The 25,733-nt window shown below is 48.7% G+C and overlaps 1 protein-coding gene across 5 annotated transcripts in view; it reads left to right on the top strand.

The window, feature by feature from the left end:
* Positions 1-25,733, top strand: part of LOC120370684 (carboxyl-terminal PDZ ligand of neuronal nitric oxide synthase protein-like) — a 174,216-nt gene that overhangs the window by 38,300 nt on the left and 110,183 nt on the right. For all 5 annotated transcript variants that reach the window (XM_039485737.1, XM_039485739.1, XM_039485736.1 and 2 more), the window contains exon 2: positions 7,652-7,723. In XM_039485737.1, the coding sequence (XP_039341671.1) occupies positions 7,652-7,723 (72 nt within the window). The remainder of the gene's footprint in view (positions 1-7,651; positions 7,724-25,733) is intronic.

Raw genomic sequence — 25,733 nt, 5'->3', positions numbered from 1 at the left:
ACCGCTGCTTGACTGCTACAGCTCCCTGGGCTACTTCCCCATAGCCTCCTTCAAACAACTTCTTTATCCTCACCACAGGATCCTCCTGGTGTCTGATGCTGCTTGATTGTATGGTGTTTTCCTCAATCCTCCAGTAGTACCCCCTCTCAGTTCTTAGTTCCTTGTGTCTCTTACTCCCAGCTCCTCATGCGCACTTCTTTCCTCTGGCTCCTCCTCCCTAGACTGGAGCGAGCTCCCCTTTTTATACCAGGTGCCTTGATTAGCCTGCCCTGATTGGCTGCAGGTGCTCCAATCAATGTAGCTCTCTCCGGTGCCTTCTAGAAAGTTCTTAATTGGCCCCAGATGCCTTGATTAGCCTGGAGCAACTGCCATTTTGGTTCCCATGGTACTAGGGATTTGCTTAGCCTGGAGCTAACATACCTGCTCCTCAGTACTTTCCTGTAGCCATCCGGCCTTGCTCCATCACACAAGCAAAATAAAACGAAACACGCAAATCTAAGCCTGATACAGTAAGAAACCGAATGCAGGTGAATCTCGCCCTCAGATGTCCCAATAAGCTTCTTTCACAGTTTCTTTCTCCTTCCTAGTCTGGGTCCAGCAATCACTTACACCCCTGTAGTTTCTGTCCTTTGTTCCAGTTTCTTTCAGGCATCTCTTGGGGGTGGAGAGGCCGTCTCTTGAGCCAGCTGAAGACAAAATGAAGGGGTTTCCAGGGCCTTTTATATTCTCTCTTGTGGGCACAAACCCCTGTGTTCTCGTGTGCAAAATCGCAGCAGCAAAACTGAGTTTGTAACCACATGGGCAAGTCACATGTCCATGAATGATTCAGCTTTTTGCAGGCTGACACTATTGTTTACATGTTAGTTTGAACATTCCCAGAAAACTCATTGAGAATCAAACACATTGAGATACGAGTACATAGTGTGACAAGATGGCTGATGTAGTATGGGGTGGGTCCTGCACTTTTCTTGGCGGGGGGCTAAGATGCCACCACTCGCCCCTGCTCTTGGGGCACCGAGGGCCCCACTAGTTGCCCAGGAAGGTGGTAAAGGAAGGAAGCGGGGGAGGGGTCTGGGTTTGCTCCTTACTCTGAGCCCCAGCCCCTCTCAACCCCTGCGGGTTCTTACCCTCCTCCCCCTTGGGTGGGATACCTTCTGTCTCACAACACACCTCCAAGCTCCAGTCCTCTCTCCTTCCTCCTCCTCCTCTGACTGCCTGAAGCAGGGGGCTTTATTAAGTTGCTAACAGAGCCTTAATTGACTACAGGTGCTCATTAACCTGTAGCAACCCTCCCTAGTCTAGAGGGAACCACGCCTTCATTAGCCTAAGGCTTATATATTTCCCTTCTATCACTCTCCCACTGCTCCCTGGCCCTCCGGTATCACACATTTCCGCCCCCCCCCCCCGGCTCAACACCATGGGGTTGGGCTATTTGGGACGAAAGACAGTGTTGTCATGATAGGCTGCCCACGTTGCTGTGTTGACTTCCGGCTCTATGCTGGATCCGGAAGTGAAAAGGTTGTAGGGATAGGAACCACCTAGTCACTCGTGCAGTCTTCTCCTTATTTGTGTGCGTCCATTGGACTGGGGCGTGGTCCGTCACAAGAGTGAACCGACGCCCAAGTAGGTAATACTGTAGAATCTCCATGGCCCATTTAATCACTAGGCATACTGCTGCTTTCTAGGCAGGAGCTTTCAGCTGAGGTAAAGGATTGGGTGCTCCTCATCCCACACCATCTGTGAAAGGACTGCCCCAAGTCCTACCTCCGAGGTGTCTGTTTGTAGAATGAATTCCTTTGAGAAATCTGGAGCTATGGGCACTGGATGGCTGAAAAAGGCCGTCCTTAGGTCTGTGAAAGCTTCTTCTGCTTCTTCGGTCCACTTAACTATATCCAGGCCCCGAGCTCTTATCAGTCCATCAGAGGCGCTGCCCTTGTGGCAAAATGAGGGATGAACCAGCGATAGTACCCTGCTATCCCTAAGAATGCTCTGACTTGTTTCTTGCAGATCGAGCGGGGCCATTTCTTTATTGCCTCCACTTTGTTCCACTGGGGCTTCACCAGGCCCCTTCTAACTACATACCTGAGGTATCTGGCCTCAGCTAGCCCTATTGCACATTTGGATGAGTTAGCAGTGAGGCCAGCCTGTCTAAGAGTACTCCCTGGGCAGGATCTTTCGGCTGAGGTAAAGGATTGGGTGCTCCTCATCCCCCACCATCTGTGAAAGGCATGAGGTTGAAGTAATCGGTCCATCAATCGTTGGATAGTTGCAGGGGCCCCATGGAGCCCAAAAGGGAGGATGGTATATTGGAAGAAGCTGTCAGGTGTAGAGAAAGCATTTTTTTCCTTGGCATCCTCAGCCAGGGGGATCTGCCAGTAGCCTTTTGTCAAGTCCAAGGTGGTCAAGTATTGGGCCTTGCCTAACTTATCCACTAGCTCGTCAACATGTGGTATCGGGTAGGTATCAAATTGGGATACCTCATTTAACTTCTGCTCAGGGTTTACTTCCCTCCCCTAACTCGATGGGGGGAGGGGGGGGAGTAGGCTCTCAAACCCAGGAAAGTCCCTGCCAATTAAGACCAGGTGGGGGGAGCTTGGGGACCACCCCTGCAGTCATCTTGGTAGTATTTCCCTGGATCTCAATCCGTATTGGAATTGTGAGGTAGAAATTTACTGTGCCGTGGACACATGTCACTCCAGTGCTCTTGGCCCGGCTCAGTTGGTCTTGCCCCACTAACTTGCCTGAGACCAATGTGACAGCACTCCCATAGTCCCCCAAAGCTATGGTCTGGATGCCATTCATCTTTACCGGCCTGGTGTATTCATGTTGGGCCGTCGCGACCCCCAGCAGGCTGATTAGGCCCCATTGGTCCCTGGGATCCCCCAGATTACATTGCATGGGCTTCTCCTTGTTGGGGCACTGGGCTGCTATATGCCCCAACTCCCCGCACTCATAACAGCGATATCTCATTCTGGAGGTGGCCCTCTGACTTACTTCTTCAACCCTTTCCCCCCGGACTGCCAAGTCCCTTTGGGGCCTCAGGCTGCTCCCTTGTGCCTGTTCTTCCAGCTATGGCTTTCCTGGAGTTCTTGATGATCCGGGGCCTCGGGGTCGGGACTGGTTTCCTGAAATGCCGTGTTTCACCTCCTGGGGTTTCAAACAGTTCACAGGCTGCCAGTTGTCTCTCTACAAGGATGACTAGCTCATCATAGGTGGAGGGGTCATTCTGGCCTACCCAGGCTCGGACGCCCGAGGCTAGTCCCCTCGTATAGTGGTCCAGCACCAGGAGCTCCATCATTTTCTCTGAGCTGAGAGCCTCCGGGCATAACCATTTCCAGGCTAGGTAGATTAGGTCAAACAGTTGTGATCGTGGTGTCTTGTCTTCACAGTACTGCCATTCATGGAATGTCCGGACGTGCAAGGCCGTCGTTACTCCTGCCCTGGCTAGGATCTCTGCCTCAGTCGGGGGTAATCTGCTGCCTCCTCTACAGTCATATCATAGTAGACCTTCAGGGCCTCCCTGCACAAAAATGGGGCAAGCATACCTGACCACTGGTCTCAGGGCCAGACATCCCTCAGGGCTGTCCTCTCGAAGGCCAGGAGGTACACCTCCACATCATCCTCCCAAGTCATTTTCTGCAGACAGTAACTGGCCCGTATGGTCTGTGTCCCATCATACCTGCGTCTCAGCTTTGTAAGGGCCTTCACTTGGTTCACTAGTTCCTGCAGCATGGCCCGATCTTGGGTGGCCTGGGTCATCAGCAGGTGATTGGTCTCTTGCTGCAGCCACTTGGCCTCCTGTTGGGCAGCTGCCTGGACCCAGGTAGCCTCCTTCTGGGTGGCAGTAGCTTGCACCAGTGCTTTGACCACATCCTCTATCTTGAGGCAGGGTGGTTGTGACCCACCCTGGATTATGTTCACGGCACAAAGCTCCCACCTCTGACACCACGTGTGACAAGATGGCCATGTAGTATGGTATGTCCTGCGCTTTTCTTGGCGAGGGGCTAAGATGCCACCCCTTGCCCCTGCTCTTGGGGCACTGAGGGCCCCACTAGTGGCCCTGGAAGGTGGTAAAAGAGGGAAGCAGGGGAAGGATCTGGGTTTGCTCCTTACTCTGAGCCCCAACCCCTCTCAACCCCTGTGGGTTCTTACCCTCCTCCCTCTTGGGTGGGGTACCTTCGATCCTTAAACACTGTGGGGAGGGAGTCTCCCTCCCCTGCTGGGGCAGGGTCTTCCTTACTCCAGTTTTCTGATCTTCCAAGTGTCACAGCACACCTCCAAGCTCCAGAACTCCTCCTCTGACTGCCTGAAGCATGGGTTTTATTAGGTTGCTAACAGGGCCTTAGTTGACTACAGGTGCTCCAATTAACCTGTAGCAGCCCTCCCTAGTCTAGAGGGAACCACACCTTAATTAGCCTAGGGCTTATATACTTCTCTTCTACCACTCTCCCACTGCTCCCTGGCCCTCCTGTATCACAATAGCCATAATCATAACCAGCAAACTACAACCTTTCCATAGACACCACCCTCTGTACAAGACCTGGTGTAACCATAGGACCCTGGTTGCAACAATGATCTATACGTTCACAGTTCATGTCAATAAAATCACAGGCCATGCTGGGTCAGACCAGTGGTCCATCTAGCCCAGCATCCTGTCTTCTGACAGTTGCCAATGCCAAGTGCTTCAAAGGGAATGAACAGAACAGGCAATCATTGAGTGATCCATCCCCTGGCAGCCAGAGGTTTAGGGGTACCCAGAGATTTAGGGGTTGCATCCCTGATCATCTTGGCTAATAGCCATCAACTTATCTAGTTCTTTTTTGAACTCTGTTATAGTCTTGGCTTTACAACATCCTCTTACAAAGAGTACCACAGGTTGACTGCGTCATGTGAAAAAATACTTCCTTTTGTTTGTTTTTAAACCTGCTGCCTATTAATTTCATTTGGTGACCCCTAGTTCTTGTGTTGTAAGAAGGAGTAAATAACACTTCCTTATTTACTTTCTCCACACCACTCATGATTTTATAAACCTTTATCATATTCCACCCCGTCACCTCTTTTCCGGACTGAGAAATCCCAGTCTTCTTAATCTCTTCATACGGCATCTGTTCCATACCCCTAATCATTTTTGTTGCCCTTTTCTGTTCCTTTTCCAATTCCGATATATCTTTTTTGAGATGTGGCAACCAGATCTGCATGCAGTATTCAAGGTGTGGGTGTATCATCAATTTATATAGAGACAATATTATTCTTTATGTTGTCTTATCTATCCCTTTCTTAATGGTTCCCAGCATTTTGTTAGTTTTTTTGACTGCTGCTACACGTTGAGCAGATGTTTTCAGAGAACTATCCACAATGACTCCAAGATCTTTCTTGAGTGGTAACAGCTAATTTAGATCCCATCATTTTATATGTATAATTGGGATTATGTTTTCCAGTGTGCATTACTTTGTGTTTATCAACATTGAATTTCATCTGCTATTTTGTTGCCCAGTCATCCAGTTTTGTGAGATCCCTTTGTAACTCTTCACAGTCTGCTTTTGACTTCACTATCTTGAGTAGTTTTGCATTGTCTGCAAATTTTGCCACCTCGCTGCTGACCCCTTTTTCCAGATCATTTATGAATATGTTGAATAGTACTGGTATCAGTTCAGACCTCTGGGATATACCGCTATTTACCTCTCTCAGTTCTGAAAACTGACCATTTAATCCTACCCTATCTTTTAACCTGTTACTGATCTATGAGAGGACCTTTCCTCTTATTCCATGACAGCTTAATTTGCTTAAGAGCCTTTGGTGAGGGATCTTGTCAAAGGCTTTCTGAAAATCTAAGTGCACTATATCCCTTGGATCCCCCTTGTCCACATGCTTGTTGACCCCCTCCCAAAGAATTCTAGTAGATTGGTGAGGTGTGATTTTTCCCTTTACAAAAGCCATGTTGACTCTTCCCCAACAAATTATGTTCATCTATGTGTCTGATAATTCTGTTCTTTACTATAGTTTCAACATTTACCTGGTACTGAAGTCAGGCTTATTGCAGTGCCTGTAATTCTCAGGATCACCTCTGGAGCCTTTTTTTTTTTTTTTAAATTGGCATCACATTAGCTGTCCTCCAGTCATCTGGTAGAGAAGCTGATTTAAATGATAGGTTACAAACCACAGTTAGTAGTAGTCTGGCAATTTCACATTTGAGTTCCTTCAGAACTTTCTCCAAAGGAAGACTAAAAAATTAACACTTGGCTCATAGTAAAGGAATTTAAAAACTGTCTCGCTGAAAGAGCTCATCAAACCATAATTGTACTTGGGGAATCCTCATCCCATGGGGTGATGGAATGGACTATTCTTGACATAATGCTACTCTATCTTGATCAATGATCTTGAAAAAAATGATTGCAGGTAAAGTTTATAGAGGACACAGATTGATGAAGTAGTAAATACTGAAAACAGGTTGGCTTTAGAGTGGTCTGGATCTCTTTATAAGATGGATGCAATCAAGTAATGTGTGTTAATGCTGCCACCTGCAAGGAATGATACCTAGGAACAGAAAACAAAAGGCCACTTACAGGACAGAGGACCACATCCTGGAAAGCAGGGCCTCTGAGAGACCTAGAGGTCATGGTGGAAACCAGCTAAACGTGAGATCCCAGTGGGATGTTGTGGTTAACAGAGCTTATGCAATGCTTGGATATCTAAGTGGATGACTATTGAGCTGTATGCAGCACTGATGAGATCATTATTGAATACCGAGTCCAATTTTGGTATCCACACTTCAAAAACAATGTTAAAAAATTGGAAGGAGCTCAGTAAAGAGTTACAAGAACGATTTCAGGTCTGGAAGACCTGCCTTATTCTGAGAGACTAAAAAGTCAAATCCGGTTTATGCAAGGGAAATTTAAGGGATGACTAATCATCTCCTATAAGTACCTATGTGAGTAAGACATTTCTGAGAGCAAAGGGATCTTGAATCTAGCAGGCAAAAGTATAACAGGATCCAGTGACTGGAAGCTGATGCTTGGCACATTCAGAATCAAAATGAGCCCCCTTTTTTAGCAGCAAAAGGGTAATTAACCATTGGAACAACTTAACTAAGATCTGCCGCAAGATATGAGTTTGGTGCAGGAAATATTGGGTGGAGTCTCCGTCCTGTGCTATGCAGGAGGTCAGACTAGGTTGTCATAATGGTTCCTGCTGGCCTTAAAACCTATGAATGAAGACAGTTAAATATGTGGCTTGACGAAACACCCCACATGGCAGGGAGAAGGCATAATCTGCAGATGTGTGAAAGATGAAAACATCAGACTGATAGATTTGGGGGAGGGGGGGGGGTAGGATGAGTCAGCCTAGGAATAATGGGATGAGATTAAGGAATGGAAAATTTAGGATGAATATCAATTAAAGTTTCCTGACAGATGGATTAGACTATGGAATAGTCTCCCAGGGAAAGTGACAGAAGAGTCATTGTATAGGACACGTAAAATGGACTGGACAAAGTGCTGTGATGTATAAGGAGAAATGCTCCTGCATTGGCAGGGGGATGGTTTAGCTGCTTGGTGGAAAAGTCCCTGCACATCTGTTCTATTTTACGGACATGGGAGCTGTACTAATCCTATTTCTCTCCCCCCCCCCGCCCCTTTTTTTTTTCTTCTTCTAGTACATTGGAAGCCTTGATGTGCCTCGGCCAAACAGCAGGGTGGAGATTGTGACCGCAATGCGGAGAATCAGGGTAAGTGTTGCAAAGGGTGTATGTTTCCTTGTGTGTGCTACATGGTTAAAGAGACAAGAAGGGGCGCTGGAGGGAATGGCTGCCTGATGGATTCTGTGCTCTTCACTAAGCACTGATGTTGTTTCTCGTACGCTGGCTTCTTTGATGTTCTTTCTGACTCCACATGTTCTCACTGTGGGTTTTGTGATGGGGTTGGCATGTGATGGGGTTGGCCCCTAGAATGGCATGCAGCTCATCATTTCTGCGGGATGTCTGGGGCTCTGACCCGGAGCGGTCGTTTGCTTCTCTGGTTCTTTAGTAGGCTTGCCTGATATCTAGGCAGGACTGACTCTCCCTTTAGACAAAACTTAAAGAAGAGAATAACCTGGGGAGTCATTCCCATTTTTGTCCATGCACCCCCGGCCGACCTCACCGAGGCCGGCAAGGAGCACCCATGACAGCAGCAGACGATACAGTATGACTGGTAACCATCATTGTGGGGGGAGGGATAGCTGGGTGTTTTGAGCATTGGCCTGCTAAACCCAGAGTTGTGAGTTCAATCCTTGAGGGGGCCACTTAGGGATCTGGGGCAAAAATTGGTCCTGCTAGTGAAGGCAGGGGGCTGGACTCTATGACTTTTCAAGGTCCCTTCCAGTTCTAGGAGATTGGTATATCTCCAATTATTACCTTATTGTCAACTTGCAAGATAGCAGATGGTACAGTAGAGCTGGTAACAGTCTTTGCTAACTTGCAGAAGGCAAGGGGATGCTGCTGTGTAGCGCTGCAGTACCGCATCTGTTAGCAACATCCAGTAGACACATGGTGACAGTGAAAAAAGGCTGAATGGGCTCCATGGTTTCCGTGCTATAGCGTCTGCCCAGGCAATCCAGGGAAAAGGATGCAAAATGATTGTCTGTCGTTGCTTTATCGGAGGGAGGATTGTCTGATGACATTTACCCAGAATCACCCGCGACACTGTTTTGCCCCATCGTGCATTGGGATCTCAACCCAGAATTCCAATGCGCGGAGGAGACTGCGGGAACTATGGGATAGCTACCCACAGTGCAACGCTCCAGAAATCTACGCCAGCCTCGGTACATGGACGCACACCGCCGAATTAATGTGTTTAGTGTGGCCACGTGCACTTGACTTTATACAATCTGTTTCCAAAAATCGGTTTCTGTAAAATCGGAATAATCCCGTAGTGTAGACATACCCTTTGTGTTAACATTGCATTGTGCTATACAAGGGGAGCTGTGCTGCGCAGACAGGGATGTAGGCAGAAGGTAGGTGTAGTAGAGGAGTGAGCCTGGAGCACAGGGCCTGGTGCAAGGCCTGAGGCCTAAATCAAATTTAGAAAAAGTCAGGCTCTGTCATAAAGCAAATGCCTACTTACAAGTTCACTGCCTGGTACATGAACTTGGCAAAAGCCTGGCTGGCATTGCTAAAACATGGGCACTCAAAGAAGTACTAGGCGCTGGGTATTCATGTAATCACATTCCGGAAAGCTAGCACAGGTCTACCCCAATGTGGAGTTATGGGATAACCCCTGTCCCGGGTGATGGTACAAGAACACACTGACCCCGAGTAAGACAAGGATAGGAGGAGGATGGAGGGGGATATTTTGTTTGAACCAGCTGGTCCAAGGTGTAGGGTTGGTAACTGAGCACATCAGTGTGATAGGTAACCTGTGTGGCAGATTTCTGTAACCAATCTGCCTGAGGCATTAGGTGGTTAGGCTGAAGCCACAGGATGTTTAGGGGAGGAGATGAAAAAACACACCAAGGGTCTAAGTTTAAAGCTTTATTAATAAAATTATAAAATAACAGCGGAGAGTGAGAGGTCCTCCCCATGTCACTAAGAGGAAGGAAGAAAACGTTAATGCCCCAAGCCCTAACCTACTTTCATACTCGCACAAACTCTACCCTAGGCTGGCCAAGCCTGGGTGTAATGTAAGAAGAAGGGGAAGGATGGACGGGAGTTCTGTCCTGGGCCCAGGCCATCTGGGGTCTGCTGCGATCTCCGAATTGCTCCAGCTCTTAGGAGGGTTTTTAAATCCAGGGTGCCTTGGAGGTGTTTTGTTTCACGACCTCTGTTCCTGGTGTTTTTTGTACCAGTCCAAACTGGCTCTCTGTGGTCTCCTCCACAGAGGAGGAGGGTAGGAATTAATGGTAAATTCTCAGAATGGAGAGGGGTAACTAGTGGTGTTCCCCAAGGGTCAGTCCTAGGACCAATCCTATTCAATTTATTCATAAATGATCTGGAGAAAGGGGTAAACAGTGATGTGGCAAAGTTTGCAGATGATACTAAACTACTCAAGATAGTTAAGACCAAAGCAGATTGTGAAGAACTTCAAAAAGATCTCACAAAACTAAGTGATTGGGCAACAAAATGGCAAATGAAATTTAATGTGGATAAATGTAAAGTAATGCACATTGGAAAAAATAACCCCAACTCTACATACAACATGATGGGGGCTAATTTAGCTACAACGATTCAGGAAAAAGATCTTGGAGTTATCGTGGATAGTTCTCTGAAGATGTCCACGCAGTGTGCAGAGGCAGTCAAAAAAGCAAACAGGATGTTAGGAATCATTAAAAAGGGGATAGAAAATAAGACTGAGAATATATTATTGCCCTTATATAAATCCATGGTACGCCCACATCTCAAATACTGTGTACAGATGTGGTCTCCTCACCTCAAAAAAGATATTCTAGCACTAGAAAAAGTTCAGAAAAGAGCAACTAAAATGATTAGGGTTTAGAGAGGGTCCCATATGAGGAAAGATTAAAGAAGCTAGGACTCTTCCGTTTGGAAAAGAGAAGACTAAGGGGGGACATGATAGAGGTATATAAAATCATGAGTGATGTTGAGAAAGTGGATAGGGAAAAGTTATTTACTTATTCCCATAATACAAGAACTAGGGTCACCAAATGAAATGAATAGGCAGCAGGTTTAAAACAAATAAAAGGAAGTTCTTCTTCACGCAGCGCACAGTCAACTTGTGGAACTCCTTACCTGAGGAGGTTGTGAAGGCCAGGACTATAACAATGTTTAAAAGGGGACTGGATAAATTCATGGTGGCTAAGTCCATAAATGGCTATTAGCCAGGATGGGTAAGAATGGTGTCCCTAGCCTCTGTTCGTCAGAGGATGGAGATGGATGGCAGGAGAGAGATCACTTGATCATTGCCTGTTAGGTTCACTCCCTCAGGGGCACCTGGCATTGGCCACTGTCGGTAGACAGATACTGGGCTAGATGGACCTTTGGTCTGACCCGGTACGGCCTTTCTTATGTTCCTCAGCTTTCCCAAAACACACCGGCTAGACTGTTGTCCTCGTTGTTTTCCTCCGTGCTGGCCTTCACTTGTCTCGCTTGTTATGGGCTGCCTTTGCAGGTCTGCTCAGCTGCATCTTCCTTCCTTATGGCTTATTGGTGAATTCTGGGCCCCCCTCTTTCTTGGCAGGCAGCCGAGAGTCAGATGCATGTCGTGGCCTTGAGCGGGTTAGAGTCAGCGTCTTATTTTTGGGCCTAGCAGAGTTAACCCGTTCTTTGCTCTTTTCCTTCTTCCCCCTCTGGCCTCATGTGACCTGCGAAGGAATCTTTCTTTCCACACTCATTCACACCTTTGACCCTTCCCAAGATGCCCTGCGATGCTTGCAATAGTGTTAGCCATATTCAATGCTGATCTGCCTTCCCCAGGGGACCCCTTGGGCCATTGGGGTGTGACACCTGTTCCTATCAATGTATACAAGAGAAATCCTAGGAGGGGCACCTTTGTCCAACCGAAAGTGCCATTTCTGAGTGAGCTGAGCCCATTGTGATGGGCATACCTGTGTTAGTGTCCCTGTAGCTCTTGGGGGTGGGGGCACAAGGACCATGTTCTGTTGACAATAAACCTGGCTGAGCACCTTTGCTGCAGAACCCAGCGTGTGATCTTTCTGGGCAGTGCTGTTAGGTTTGCTGAGCTGGCTATCTGCGCAGCCTGGTACAGCTTAGAGAGAAAGCATGTGCACACACCAGCTGCCACCAGTAGGCACCTGAGGATGGACGTATTGAAGCTGTGTACAGGGTATTGGGTATATGTTATGCTGAGTGCTGTTTGACTAATTTCCTATTAAAAGGGGACCCAAAGGAAATGAGCAGTGCACAGGAGAAGGTTGATTACTACTTCTCTGCTGGATTAGCGTTATAACTACACAAAAGACACGATCTTGATGTTGTGCCTATGGGTGTGGGAATATGCCTGTGCAATGACTGGTAATGCGCTAGCTACTGTATCCAATTGGAGAATGCACAACAGGGGGGGTCCGTAGGGACCCTACTGGGGTTTTGAGGGTGTTCCAGTTTTCCCAATGTTCATAGAATCATAGAATTCAAGATCAGAAGGGACCATTATGATCATCTAGTCTGACCTCCTGCAAGATGCAGGCCACATAAGCCGATCCACCCACTCCTGAACTAATTCACTCCCTTGACTCTGCTGTTGAATGCTCCAAATCATGATTTAAAGACTTCAAGTAGCAGATAATCCACCAGCAAGCGACCCCTGCCCCATGCTTCGGAGGAAGGCGAAAAACCTCCAGGCCCACTGCCAATCTACCCTGGAGGAAAATTCCTTCCCGACCCCAAATATGGCGATCAGCTGAACCCCGAGCATGTGGGCAAGACTCTCCAGCCAGACCCTCTGGAAAAGGCTAACAATATCCCAACATTGACCCTTTGTACTAATTACCAGTGTGGCACGTTATTGACCTATTGACTAAACCCTTTATCCTATCATACCATCCCCTCCATAAACTTATCCAGCTTAATCTTAAAGTCATGGAGGTCCTTACTTCCACTGTTTCCCTCGGTAGGCTGTTCCAGAATTGCACTCCTCTGATGGTTAGAAACCTTCATCTAATTTCAAGCCTAAATTTCCTGACTGACAATTTATATCCGTTTGTCCTCGTGTCCACATTAGCACTGAGCTGAAAAAATTCCTCTCCTTCCCTGGTATTTATCCCTCTGATATATTTAAAGAGTGCAATCATATCTCCTCTTATCCTTCTTTTGGTTAAGGAAAACAAACCGAGTTCCTCAAGTCTCCTTTCATACGACAGGCTTTCCATTCCTCGGATCATTCTAGTGGCCCTTCTTTGTACCCGTTCCAGTTTGAATTCATCCTTCTTAAACATGGGAGACCAAAACTGCACACAATACTCCAAATGAGGTCTCACCAACGCCTTATATAACGGGACTAGCACCTCCTTATCTCTACTAGAAATACCTCGCCTAATGCATCCCAAGACCGCATTAGCTTTTTTAACGGCCACATCACATAGTCATCTTACGATCAACCAGGAGTCCTAGGTCCTTCTCCTCCTCCGTTACTTCCAACTGGTGCGTCCCCAGCTTATAACTGAAATTCTTGTTAGTCATCCCTAAATGCATAACCTTACACTTCTCATTATTGAATTTCATCCTGTTACTAATACTCCAGTTAACAAGGTCATCCAAATCTCCCTGGAGGATATCCCGATCCTTTTCCGAATTGGCAATACCTCCCAACTTGGTGTCAGCCGCAAACTTTATCAGCCCACTCCTACTTTTGGTTCCGAGGTCAGCGATAAATAGATTAAATAAAATCGGACCCAAAACCGAACCTTGAGGAACTCCACTGGTAACCCCCCTCCAACCCGACAGATCACCCTTCAATACGACCCTCTGCAGTCTCCTCTTTAACCAGCTCCTTATCCACCTCTGGATTTTCATTTCAATCCCCATCTTTTCCAATTTAACCAGTAATTCTTCATGCGGTACCGTATCAAACGCCTTACTGAAATCAAGATATATTAGATCCACCGCATTTCCCTTGTCTAAAAAATCTGTTACTTTCTCAAAGAAGGAGATCAGGTTGGTTTGGCACGATCTAGGGACAGGGACAGTAGTGACTAGGGACAGGTTCAGACGTCTTCTGGGTTACCCAAACATCTTCGGCCAGGGCATTTGTCCAAAGATCTCATGTTCTGTTTTGGCTGAATTAGAATGGCCATGAGAGAAGCCTTTCTTCTGGCAGCTCTGCTGCGTGCCTCCCTTGAAACCAGAAAGTGCAGAGGGGCATGTACATGGTAGTGGGGTAGGGTGGGCGGAGGCTAGGAAGCAGATGAAACTCTTTCAGCCCTTCGGGTTTGGTTTGATTCTGCCATATCCAGCCTGCCCTCCAAGCTGGCAGCTCAGCATCTCCTGTGGCCTGCATGGGATGTGGTGCTAGGACTTGGGTTGGAGGGGTTCAGCCCAGCTATTACTTCACAGATGTTGATGTTGCAGAATCACCACAACAGGCAGTAACCACCCCCTCTTCTTGGCAGCCTGAGTCTAGAAGCCAAGGACTGGAGAATGCTTGGGAGGGAGGCATCCTGTCTCCCCTAGAGCAGTGCTATCTCCACGGCTCCTTGAAGTACCAGTTCCCTCAGTCTCAGTGTCTGCTGTTCGTACTGAGAACTTGCTCTGTTGGCAAACAACGAGCAAGCTCCTCTCACCATCCCGGAGTACTGCCCAGTGACAAGAATCCTTCTCATTAAAAGACAGTGGGCACATCTCACTTCATTGGTGTGTTGGATTCTAAGCAAAGTTATACGTAGTACCCTGGCTTTTGGTTTGTTCCCAGTAGTGCCTGCAGCATGCTTAGTGCTATACAAGCATAAAGGAAGGGCTGGTCACTGGCCAGAACAACTTAAGACTAGAATATACTCCCCACTGGGGACTGATTTAAAACTTGCCCTGTCCGCTGATCAGTGAAGAGAATGCTGACAAGAGCCCACTTCCCCTGGGAGAACCACAGAGGGGACAGGGCTGCGATTCCAAAGAGCTAATATCACCCGTCCCCCTGCCTTGTCTGCATTAATCTTGCAGTGGAGTCCTCAAGTCTTCCTTGATTTAGATTATTTCAAAATGTCCCAAAGTACATCTCTGATGGCCTAAGCCAATGAAGCTTCTCATTGAAACCTGACAGATAAACATATGCCCCTTCCAGAATGTTACACAACAGGTGAATCCTCTGTACTCCACAGGTCAGTCGTATGTAAATACCCTGTGGTGAAGTGTGGCAGGGTACTGGTTGAGAAGCCCCTAGTCAGCTCCTGCCACTCCAGCCCAAATCAAGGGGAATGGATTAGGGCTGGGTGAACCGCCCTATGTTTGCATGGTAACTGACCACACCTGCCAGCCTCATTAGCAGGAGCTGTAAGGCTGGAAGAAAGTGAGAGAAAGGAGGGGTGGAGACTAAGGCCTGGTCTACACTGGGGGGCGGGGGGGGGGATCGACTTAAGAATAGTGTAGCTGAAGTCGACGTATCTTAGGTTGACTTACCTCGCATCCTCACGGCGTGGGGTTGACTGCCGCTGCTCCCACATTGACTCTGCTTCCGCCTCTCACCACTGTGGAGTACAGGAGTCGATGGCAGAGCGATCAGGGATTGATTTATTGTGTCTAGATGCGATACATTGATCCTCGATAGATCGATCACTACCCGCCAATCCAGCGGGTAGTGTACCTGTACCCTAAGAGTGGGAGGTCAGGCTCAGAGGGAGTAGGAGCCTCCTAGTCTGTTGCTGACCAGGCCTGTGGTATGCCAAGCAGTTGTAAAGCCTGTATATAGTTGGAAACTGGTGGTGAGGAACTGATCACAAATAAAGAACATGGTTGTTGCACCAGACAGAAGTGTCCCTGATTCATGGAGGAGAGGAGACAAGGGGCTGAATATCCAGGGGCGCAGTGTGAACCTCTTACATGAGCGTCTGCTTCTATCTTGATCAAAAATCACCTTATCCAGTGCTGGACTCTGCCATCTTCTCCTGTGCTGAAAGGCCAGGTTGCCTGCTCACTACAAACTCCAGCCATACACAGTGGGCAAAGAAGAATAATTTAATGCCCTTTGGACATTGATTTTTTTGGGCACTTTGTTAATGTTTCCATCTTCAGCAAGACAAAATTGTTGGACAACTGACTTTAGTCAAGAAGGCTTCTTTCCACAGCTCTCTCTTCAGTCCATTAATAATTGACACCCCGACCCAGCTACAACTTGCAAGATCATTTTAATGTGAAATTTGTTCTCCTTTCTCAGTATGTCTGTGCAGCACTGAATGAATGACTGTTTACTCCTGGAGGAATTTTGCATCGCTGCATGTGTGCAGAATTCATGGCCCCCATAGATTTCTTTGCTTCCCCACAGAAAAATGACTTCTGAGCGGCAAGTAAAGGGAAGCCACAAGAGCGGTCAAGCACCTCTCCCCAGCAGTGCAGGGAGGTTGGTTTGGGCATCTGGAGCAGCTGGTAGAGATGTAAATCACTGCCAGAGCGGGGCAGCTGGGCAGTCATGCCTGTGAGAGAGCAAGAGAGACTCTATCCCTCTCGCTAGCTATTGCAGCATGCTTGGCATGGAAGATCAGGGCTTTGGGGTGTTTGAGGAGGTAGGTGTGGGGCAGGCTCTGTCCCCTTAGGCAGAACATACTATAGCAGCCTGTCGGCTTAGTGAGTTGTTCCCATTGTTCTTTAGTGAATTCCCCCAGGAGTATAAAACCAGTGTAAAAATTTTAAGGCTCCTTTACATTGCCAGAGTGGTGTAAAGGAGCCTTAATCATAGAATCATAGAATCTCAGGGTTGGAAGGGACCTCAGGAGGTCATCTAGTCTAACCCCCTGCTCAAAGCAGGACCAAACCCAACTAAATCATCCCAGCCAGGGCTTTGTCAAGCCTGACCTTAAAAACCTCTAAGGAAGGAGATTCCACCACCTCCCTAGGTAACCCATTCCAGTGCTTCACCACCCTACTAGTGAAAAAGTTTTTCCTAATGTCCAACCTAAACCTCCCCCTCTGCAACTTGAGACCATTACTCCTTGTTCTGTCATCTTCTACCACTGAGAACAGTCTAGATCCATCCTCTTTGGAACCCCCTTTCAGGTAGTTGAAAGCAGCTATCAAATCCCCCCTCATTCTTCTCTTCTGCAGGCTAATGTAAAGGACAGTATGACCTTATAAATGCTTGTGGTGCTTTAGTGATTAGAACTGGTCTAAATTTTTGGACTGAAAAAATTTCCTATCAAAATATGCTCCATGAACTGTTTGCTACTGACCTTTCTGGAGATGGTAAGAAGGCAGTATAAATTGTGAGTTTGAGTCCCCAGCCCTCGCTTGCTCCTCAGTTACCTATGATGTAACACTGAGCATATGGCTGCATATATTTGTTGACTGATAATTAGAAATAAAGGGTCAAACCTAGCTACATTACTATTAGACAGAGTGGGTTGGGGATTTCCTTCAATGCTCCCCACTTCCATTCTCCATCCATTATACTGTAGTTTAAATAAATGACCAAAATTATTGAAACCAGCATGATTCTGTTGCATTATTTTAACAAATAGTATTTTAAAAATTTTGATATTTTATGTGCAGAATTTTTAATTTTTTTTGGCGCAGAATTCCCCAGGAGTAACTGTTAAAACTTGTTAGATCGTGCAGTGGTATGTGTTCATGGACAGATATCTCTACTTGTCTCTTTTTTCAAATATTCTGACCTTTAGCCTTCCTTCTAAATAATCTCCCACAAAGAAACCCTTAATGAAAAGTGTTCTGAACGGAGTACAGACAACCAACCCAAAAGAGACAGTGAAATCTACATAGTTATGTGGCGGTGAGCACAGGTGTTTTTTATTAGGAAAATCAGTAAACTAAAGAAACACAATGAAAAGTACAAAAAGGTAAATGACTTACAGCAGGAGTTCTCAAACTGAGGATTGTACCCCTCAGGTGGGTTGCAGGTGGTTACATAGGGGTCGCTAGCTCTCGGCTCCATGGGGCTGATGGTTCCATGGGCCTGATAGCCCCAAGCCCCCATTAAATTACCCCCTCCCATTTTTAATTTATGAGGGGCAGGTCATCTTCAGAGACTTGCTGTGTGAAAGGGGTCACCAATACAGAAGTTGAAAAACTACTGATTTACAGCCTGTATGTGTTTCCACGTACTGTGTGGATCTCCAGTAGAATTATGTCATTACACAGTTGTCCAACTTGTCAAAGCTGAAAGACCAGACAGTACAAAACCAGACAAAACTCCATCGATGTAACATGTTAGGGTGAGGGTTACAGTAATAAAGAGGAGGTGATACGTGTGACTAGAGAAGGAGGGAGCTGGGGCAGGAGAGCAGTGGGGTTAGGTGGGATGGCAATCTGGCATTCTTTGAGCAGTCTCAACATTTTAATCCAAATGTGGCTAGAAATGGGGGTCAAATGCCTTTAAATTCATATAATTGCTCTCTCCAGCAGCAAGCCATTCTTTATTTGGCTGCTAACTTGGACAGGTCTTGAATACTACTGTCTGGGCATGGTCCTATTCTTCCATTTTTGTAAAATCACACGCTTGGTGATGATTGCAGCTTTCAAGAAACAAAGTTTTCCTGTGGCACTAAATCCAGGATATATATCCTAGGATATAATTTCTGGCTGAGGTTTGGATACTGAAATCAAGCACCACTTTAACTCTTGTTTGGTGCTGTAACAAATTAAAGGAACCCTGGTGCATATGTCATAGGACTGTCCAACACTAAGGTAGCTGTGGAAAGAAGGGGGCATAGGTTTTAGAGGACTAACTGAAAAAGGAATACACTTAAATCCTGCTTTAACAATATAAATGGACTGGCGCACCAGTTTGGCCATCCAAGGGCAAAGTTTTGAAGTGTAGAACAGCCTGAGAGATCACAGTAAAGAATAATAGGGATTTCCTGTGAAAGGTGTGAAATTTAAATGAGAAAGGGTCATGTACCTATGGTCTAGTACAGCCTGGGAAAAGAAGTAAGATATTAAGGTGGTATCTTCAGCTTACAGATCACAGTTCTGTCAGCGATGCTTTTACTTTTCCTTGCTACAAGTTAACACCCCAGATGGCAATCACTGAAAGAGGTCTGAGAAAGCAAATATTAATCGAGTTTTTTTTCAGTTTGTGGCTTTAGCAACACGCGATACATAGCCCTTTACCCAGCTCCCCGTGCTCTTTGTGGGTCTTTCACACAGCAACAGTGGAGAGAGAAATTCTAAAATGTAGGAAAACCACTAAAGTTGTTTGAGAGAACAAGAAGCAATGGTCTTAAGTTGCAGTGGGGGAGGTCTAGGTTGGATATTAGGAAACTCTATTTCACTAGTAGGGTGGTGAAGCACTGGAATGGGTTACCTAGGGCGTTGGTGGAATCTCCATCCTTAGAGGTTTTTAAGGTCAGGCTTGACAAAGCCCTGGCTGGGATGATTTAGTTGGGGTTGGTCCTGCTTTGAGCAGGGGGTTGGACTTCCTGAGGTCCCTTCCAACCCTGAGATTCTATGATTCTATTCTAAAAGTCAGTGAGAGGACTCCATGGGCCAGCATAATGCCTGAGACTGCTTGCAACTTTCTATATGTCAAGGTGACTGTGGCCCTTTAGAAAGGACAGGGTAGTCATGTGCTGTGCTTTAAAGAATGAGGACATTTATTTTCCAAAGACTCTTGTCAGTGAGCAAAGGACTATATGGAAAATTATGGAGCAACTTGGGGATCTCAAATGCAAAGAATCATGTGGGCAGGTGCTGTTGTGTGTGGGCTCCAAAAGAGAGAGCAGCTAGTCTAGTGAGACTGTACAGTATCTTAACACAGTAACTGATAGACCGGCAGAGCGCCCCCCACGGCATGCCGTCCCAAGCACGTGCTTGGCGTGCTGGGGCCTGGAGCCGCCCCTGAATTAAGGAATGGAAAATGTAACTGAATCTGGGGGGGAAACTTACATACAGGGAGCTCTACAAGCCTGCAGACCAGCCTCTTAAGGGAATCACGAGCAGCCCATCCCTGGCCCCAAAGCACTGGCCGCCTGTACCAAACTACCCTGCACTTGCTGCCTGGGCTGGGCTCAGGAAGCTGACAGGCCTGTGTTCCCAGGATCCTTATTGCGAGGTCACTCCATAATAGACTAGTAAGGTGCAGTGCACAGTGATGGCTCCTGCAGGGCTGCTGGGTGTAGTTCTGCTGCTGTCATCACTAGGAGGGGGAATGGTCACGGGTGAGCTGTGCTGTGACCTGTTAGGAATCCCCCTTCGATAGGGAGTAGAAGTCATGTCTTTAAAGCCAGGGCCCAGAGCGGGAGGGTGGAGAGACTGCACCAAGTAGGACTGTGTGCTAAGCCACTGGGAACCTAAGTAACATGCCAAAGGAGGCCAGGAAGGAGCATATGAACTTCAGTGGGCACCAGACAAATGGGTTGTCCAGGAAAACAGGCAGGCCATGCTCTGGTCTGGCATCCTCTGGGAGATATTCTGTGCTATGCTGAATGCAGTTGGGAGCTCTATATGAGGAGGGCATATTGGAGTGAGGCAGAGAACAGTCCACACCTGAGCCAATGCAATTGTGTTAGAGGTTTTCTTAGGCCTGCCTGCTGGCTCTGGTAATGAGCAGGGTCACACCTTGAACCTGCCCTGAAGATCCAAGGAAGCGGGAACCTGGAGGTGAAGGGGTCGTTGAGCTAGAAGCGATGGATTCCAGCATGCATTTTGGTTTAACAAGACTCTTGGAAGTCTGGCAAGGTTTTTGCCATGAAGTTACTTGGGTAGGTTCCTGCATGGAAAGCTGATTTCTGGGCTCTGCTGTGAGGCAGTGGGGAGCTCAGCACAAGTCAAGGGCCCCAGGAGAGGAAATGCAGCCCTGGACTCTGGCTGCGGTTGGGGAAAAGCTGGGTGGCTGTGAGGAGCACTGGAGAAATCTGTCTTACTGCCTTGTTGGGTGGGAGAGTGAGTGGAGACTCTGGGTTGCTCTGGAGGAGAGGAGAGCGCAGCCTGTGGCTACCTGTGTGTGCTGCTCTAGTGGTGGGGAGCCCTCTGGGCTGGGTGGCAGTGCCCTTTTCCCCATGGAACATAGGGAAGGTTTCTAGTTGCTAGGTATTAGTTGGGGCCTGTAGCCTGTGGAATAGGGAGGTTTCCAGACACTGGGAGGTGAGTCAAATGGGGGTACTAGTCCAGGGAGCAACACCCCTCTCCTGGCCCTGGAGCTGTGGCTTGACTGGCTCCCAGCAGGCCTGCTTACCCCCAGAAGGCACGGACAGAATGGGGAAGGCTTTCCTTAATGGAGGTTCCCCGTTCAGCCAGGGGCGCGCTACCCTCTCCTGCTGTGTCCAGCGACTGTATGGCTGTGACCAGGTCACAGGAGCGTATGGGGCTACCCCTGTCCGCCAGGTGCCTTGCTGATCCCTGTTTGGTTCCTGACTAATCCCTGCTGTAGCTGGCAGTAGGGATGAACAAGACAGACAAGCTGAGACCATCATGGGATGCGGTATATGCATGACATGGCCAAGATCCACTCAGTCTCCTAGCCTGTAGGACTGATGAGCAATCTCCAGCTCCCACTGCCTAGGACCGTCATTCAAACAGAAACCTGACCCAGTGTGGGCCAAAGAGAAAACGACATAGCAGGCATTACTGGGATTCCTGGCTGCTGCGCTGCATGCCAGCCTCCTATCCCCTGCCTGACGGGGAGCCGCCAGGGCAATGGGCCATGTGCAGCAGACATCTACATCTAAACAAGAGACGCACTGGAGAAATATTAGAAAAAGTGGACTTGCAGTCTATTGTGTGGATCAGGATTGTGGGGCCCTGGCAGAGCTGTGTGTGCCCAGCACTGGAGTAGCAGGGGCTGCGGGTCGGGATTGAGGGGCCCCAGCAGAGCTGTGTGTGCCCAGCACTGGGGTAGCAGGGGCTGCAGGTCGGGATTGTGGGGCCCCGGCAGAGCTGTGTGTGCCCAGCAGTAGGGTAGCAGGGGCTACAGGTCAGGATTGTGGGGCCCCGGCAGAGCTGTGTGTACCCAGCACTGGGGTAGCAGGGGCTGCGGGTTGGGATTGAGGGGCCCCGGCAGAGCTGTGTGTGCACAGCACTGGGGTAGCAGGGGCTGTGGGTCGGGATTGAGGGGCCCCGGCAGAGCTGTGTGTGCCCAGCACTGGGGTAGCAGGGGCTGTGGGTCGGGATTGTGGGGCCCCGGCAGAGCTGTGTGTGCCCAGCCCTGGCGTAGCAGGGGCTGCAGGTCAGGATTGTGGGGCCCCGGCAGAGCTGTGTGTGCCCAGCACTGGGGTAGCAGGGGGCTGTGGGTTGGGATTGAGCAGCACTGACAGAGGGAAGGTGCACTAGGCTATGAGACAGGAGATCATGATTTCAAGCCCTCCTCTTCTGCTGACTGTTGTTGTATTTTCTCTCTGCTTCACAACTATGATTATTATAAGGCACCAGTCACAACTTCATAGTTAAGACTGACTTCGATTTTGAACGTAAAGCAGGGCTTTGGCCTTCTTACATATGAAAAATGCAGTGTCTTTCCCAAAATTACAGCACTCACTACAGGATGAATTTTTTTGGGAATTGACTAGTGGATTTACTACTTTACCCAAGATAACAAAAACTACATTAAGATAGAGCTGCAGGCGAGAGTAGTGGAACGGCAAAACAAACACACGCTACAGGGTTGCATTTATGCCTAAACCAAGCTTTACAATCCCAGAAATTAGGGTTATGGTGACGCTCAGGGCCGGCACCAGCCCAGCAAGCAGGTGCTTGGGGCAGCCAACGGTGAGGGGCGGCAATTCGGTGGCGGGTCCCTCACTCCCTCTCGGACCAAAGGACCAGCCACTGAATTGCCACTGAAGACTGAAGCGGCAGCAATAGAGCTGCAGATCGTGATCACGGCTTTTTGCTCGTTTTTTTTTTTTTTCTTTTTTGCTGCTTGGGGTGGCAAAAACCCTGGAGCTGGCCCTGGTGACACTTAAAGAATTCCAAACATGTTAAAAGTCTGGAAAGGTACAGTTAGGGCCCTTAAACCAGCTTCCTGGCCACAGCTTCCTGGCCAAGTGATTGGGGGAGGGGGGAGCAGTGACTCCTCCCTCCAGCATCCCCAGCAGGTGTTGGACCCTGCCCCCCTCTGGAGACACAAACACTGAATGAGCAGGCATCCAGTGAATTCCCCACCTTCCCGGAGGCGGTGGGATTGGACTTCAGCCATGGGGTGGCGGACAGCAGGCTCCAGCCGCTGGGCTTTGGGCTCCATCTGCTCAATGGCAGGCTCTGTGTCCTGGCTGCAGGGCTTGGGCCGCAGGCTCCGTCCCCTGGGCATGGGGCTTTGGGCTCCAGCCCTGGACTCACCACACAACTCCCTCATCCCTGGACCCTGCTACCTCCCTACCCACCTCCCTATCCAGTGCTTAATTTGTCCCCCCACTTGCCAGGGCTGAGTAAATCTGCTGTGAAAAGTTATATGTGTGTTTGTTAATATCCCTTTTCACAGTGGACTTAGTAGCTAGCTGGGAGGTTAGCAGAGTTATGAATTTAAGCTCCCAGGCTCATCTTCTGAAAGTGTCGTGCAGGTTTCCTTTGAGGATGAGGACTGATAGGTCAGAGACAGTGATGGAGTTGTGAGGCTGTTCTTTTATCATTTCCATGTGTGAGTTCATTCCAGAGCCTAGTAATTGTCATGTGAGTCACAAACATTAGTCAACAGTTCAGGTAACAGGGTGATTGGTTGAGTTTTCTCAGCTATCACCACCCTTCCTCTACAGATAATTTGCATGCAGCATTTACATTGACTGGGATGTCTTAGCAGTATGAGGAGACTGGATGCCTGTCAGGAATTTCTCACTGACACAGTACATGGGGGGCCCCCCCACCTCCGCGGCCCCTTGCAGGCATGAGCACTGGTGCCTGAAAGGCTTCCCATGGCATTGCTGCCTCAGCTCCACTGCAGTGAGGTATCCTTATATTGCAGGGACTGGGCTCCCTCTGCCCTTCTTTCCACCAAGCACTAACACAGCTCCCTAAGCCAACTGCTACCAGAGTCACCAGTGCATTTGGCAGCTGTGCACTGCTCTGTGACACAAAGCAGCTGTAATCACAGTTTACTTGGCAGTGCTCCAACTGCTCAGCCTTGTTCTGGTGGGCCAGGCAACCTGCCCTTAAAAGGTTAACACTGAAAAAATTACATGGTGTAAGTTATCCTTTCTGTCTGTTTCCAATGTGTCCTGTGTCATAGGGGCAGGAGTGACTGTTCCCAAAGTGGGAAGTGTTTGTAACTTTGTGACTCCTGAAGAAATGAGGAACTAGGCAGAAACTGGCTCCTGGACTAGTGGGGCGGGGAGGGGGGGAACCTGTAAATGCTCTGGCTTTCAGCTCTCCAGTGCTCTCTGCAAATCTTTTTTCCACCCTCCCCATTAGGAAGAGAGGCCCTTCATTGTATATTTCTGTTCTCACATCCTCAACTCCAGCTCCCACTCCACCCTCTACCCCATGCCCAAGGAGAGTCAAGATCTGTCAGGTCAGTTGGAAGAACATAGGCATTGCCCTGCCAGATCAAACTAATGGCCCATCTGGTTCAGTATCCTGTATCTGATGGGTCAGTACTTGCCGCGTCAGAGGGATATGCAAGACCCCCCCAGGGGGCAGCTGTAGAATGGTCTCTGACCACCTGGCTTGGATGCCTGGAAGCCTAGCTGGCACTGAGCGGGCATAGTGGAGTCTACCACCTGCTTACCCTTCCCGTGAAAGGGATTCCTGTCTCCCCATTCCTGTGGGGAAGCCTGGCCCTGCTCTTGCTCTGCACACATGCCCAGGAGGCTGGGGTAAGTTGTGCTGTGGGGGGTTCACAGGAGCCACCATTTTGTTCTGTGTTGGGTACCTAAGCACAAGCTGCACTGTGTCTCAGGGCTTAGGTGGCCCTGCTGCCTAACGAACGCGTCCACAGCCTGTAGGCTGAGGGACCACTCTTAGACCTAGCACCCCAGGCTAGTGCTGTGAGGGCTGGGGCGCAGGCAGGAATCAGAGAAGGAACAGCCAGGCACACCACCACCTGCTGCCTGGTACTCCGATAACTCTGCTTCCCAGGTGCTTTGAGTCCTTTTGTGTTTGCTGGGGAGTCTCTCTAACTGGAGTGAGTCCTCCCAGTGGCTGGGAAGCAGTGATTCCTTCCGCCCCCTCCCCAGGGGGTGCTCCAGAGCTGGATTCAGGGCTGTCATGTGTCAGCATTAAGGGTTAATATCATTCTCCCTGAGCTTGGGATCACTGTCTGCTGGGAGCTGCCAGTCACTGGAGTGTGGGACAGATGTCAAACACTGCTGCCCTGCCCCTTTACTTCCCTGGGGGTCCATGCGGTTCCCAGCTCTGCCACTCACACTGAACTCGGGCAACTTATAGAACAAATCAGCAGCCACCTGGCCCTGCTGCTCATCCCCCAGCAGTCCTGGCCCTGCTGCTTCTGTGCCCTGACACCATTCTTCCTGGTACCTGCTTTCCTGTCAGTGAGTTTTAACCTGCCATTGAAAACACTGATGCTGGGAAGGGCTGGCTTATCCACTGGGCTGAACATTGCACGGGGAGGGGCAGCAGTGCCTGTTGGAAACTACTCACTGGGAGACTCTTGCAGTGCTTTACAAATATTAATTAATTCTAGTCACTTAGGCCAGTAGCACTCAAAGGCCCCGATCAGGAGTGGGTCCCCATGGTGCTGGGCTCTGTACTAACCCAGATAAACTGTCCCTGTCCTGGAGAACTTCCAAGAAATTCTCCCTCTCTGTGAGGTCGGTAAGGGAAATATAGTGACCAAAGAAGAGCTAGGGACCTCTTCACCCCACCCGGAAATGCAGCCACCTCTGGAGAGGAATGTCACAGCTCTCTAGCCGCAAGACTGCATTTCACCACTGAATGTAGGACAGGAAGAAACATTTGAACTGCAAGAGGAGCCAAGGAAAGCCCAGGAAGTGGCAATGTAATGATCTTTTGGTAACTGGTCCTCTGTCCTCCCATGGGCTCCCCCAGGCCTCTGCAGTGAGGGGTTGCTCCTAGGAGCCAGGCCCTTGGATCATGGGTGTCTCGGTTTCAGCCTTGCTGCCCTCAGGATTGGGGGCTGCAGCTTATGCTGAGACATCTTGGTTCCTGTCTGCCCTTTGTCTAGCACCAGCCCTGTGAGGGCTGATGCAGGGACTTGTGTACCATACTGCTCCCCAGAGTGCCA

Source organism: Mauremys reevesii, linkage group 8 (assembly GCF_016161935.1).
Source record: "Mauremys reevesii isolate NIE-2019 linkage group 8, ASM1616193v1, whole genome shotgun sequence".
Lineage (NCBI taxonomy): Eukaryota > Metazoa > Chordata > Testudines > Geoemydidae > Mauremys > Mauremys reevesii.
Note: the sequence above shows the minus strand (reverse complement) of the source record. Positions and strands in the feature narration are given on the sequence as shown.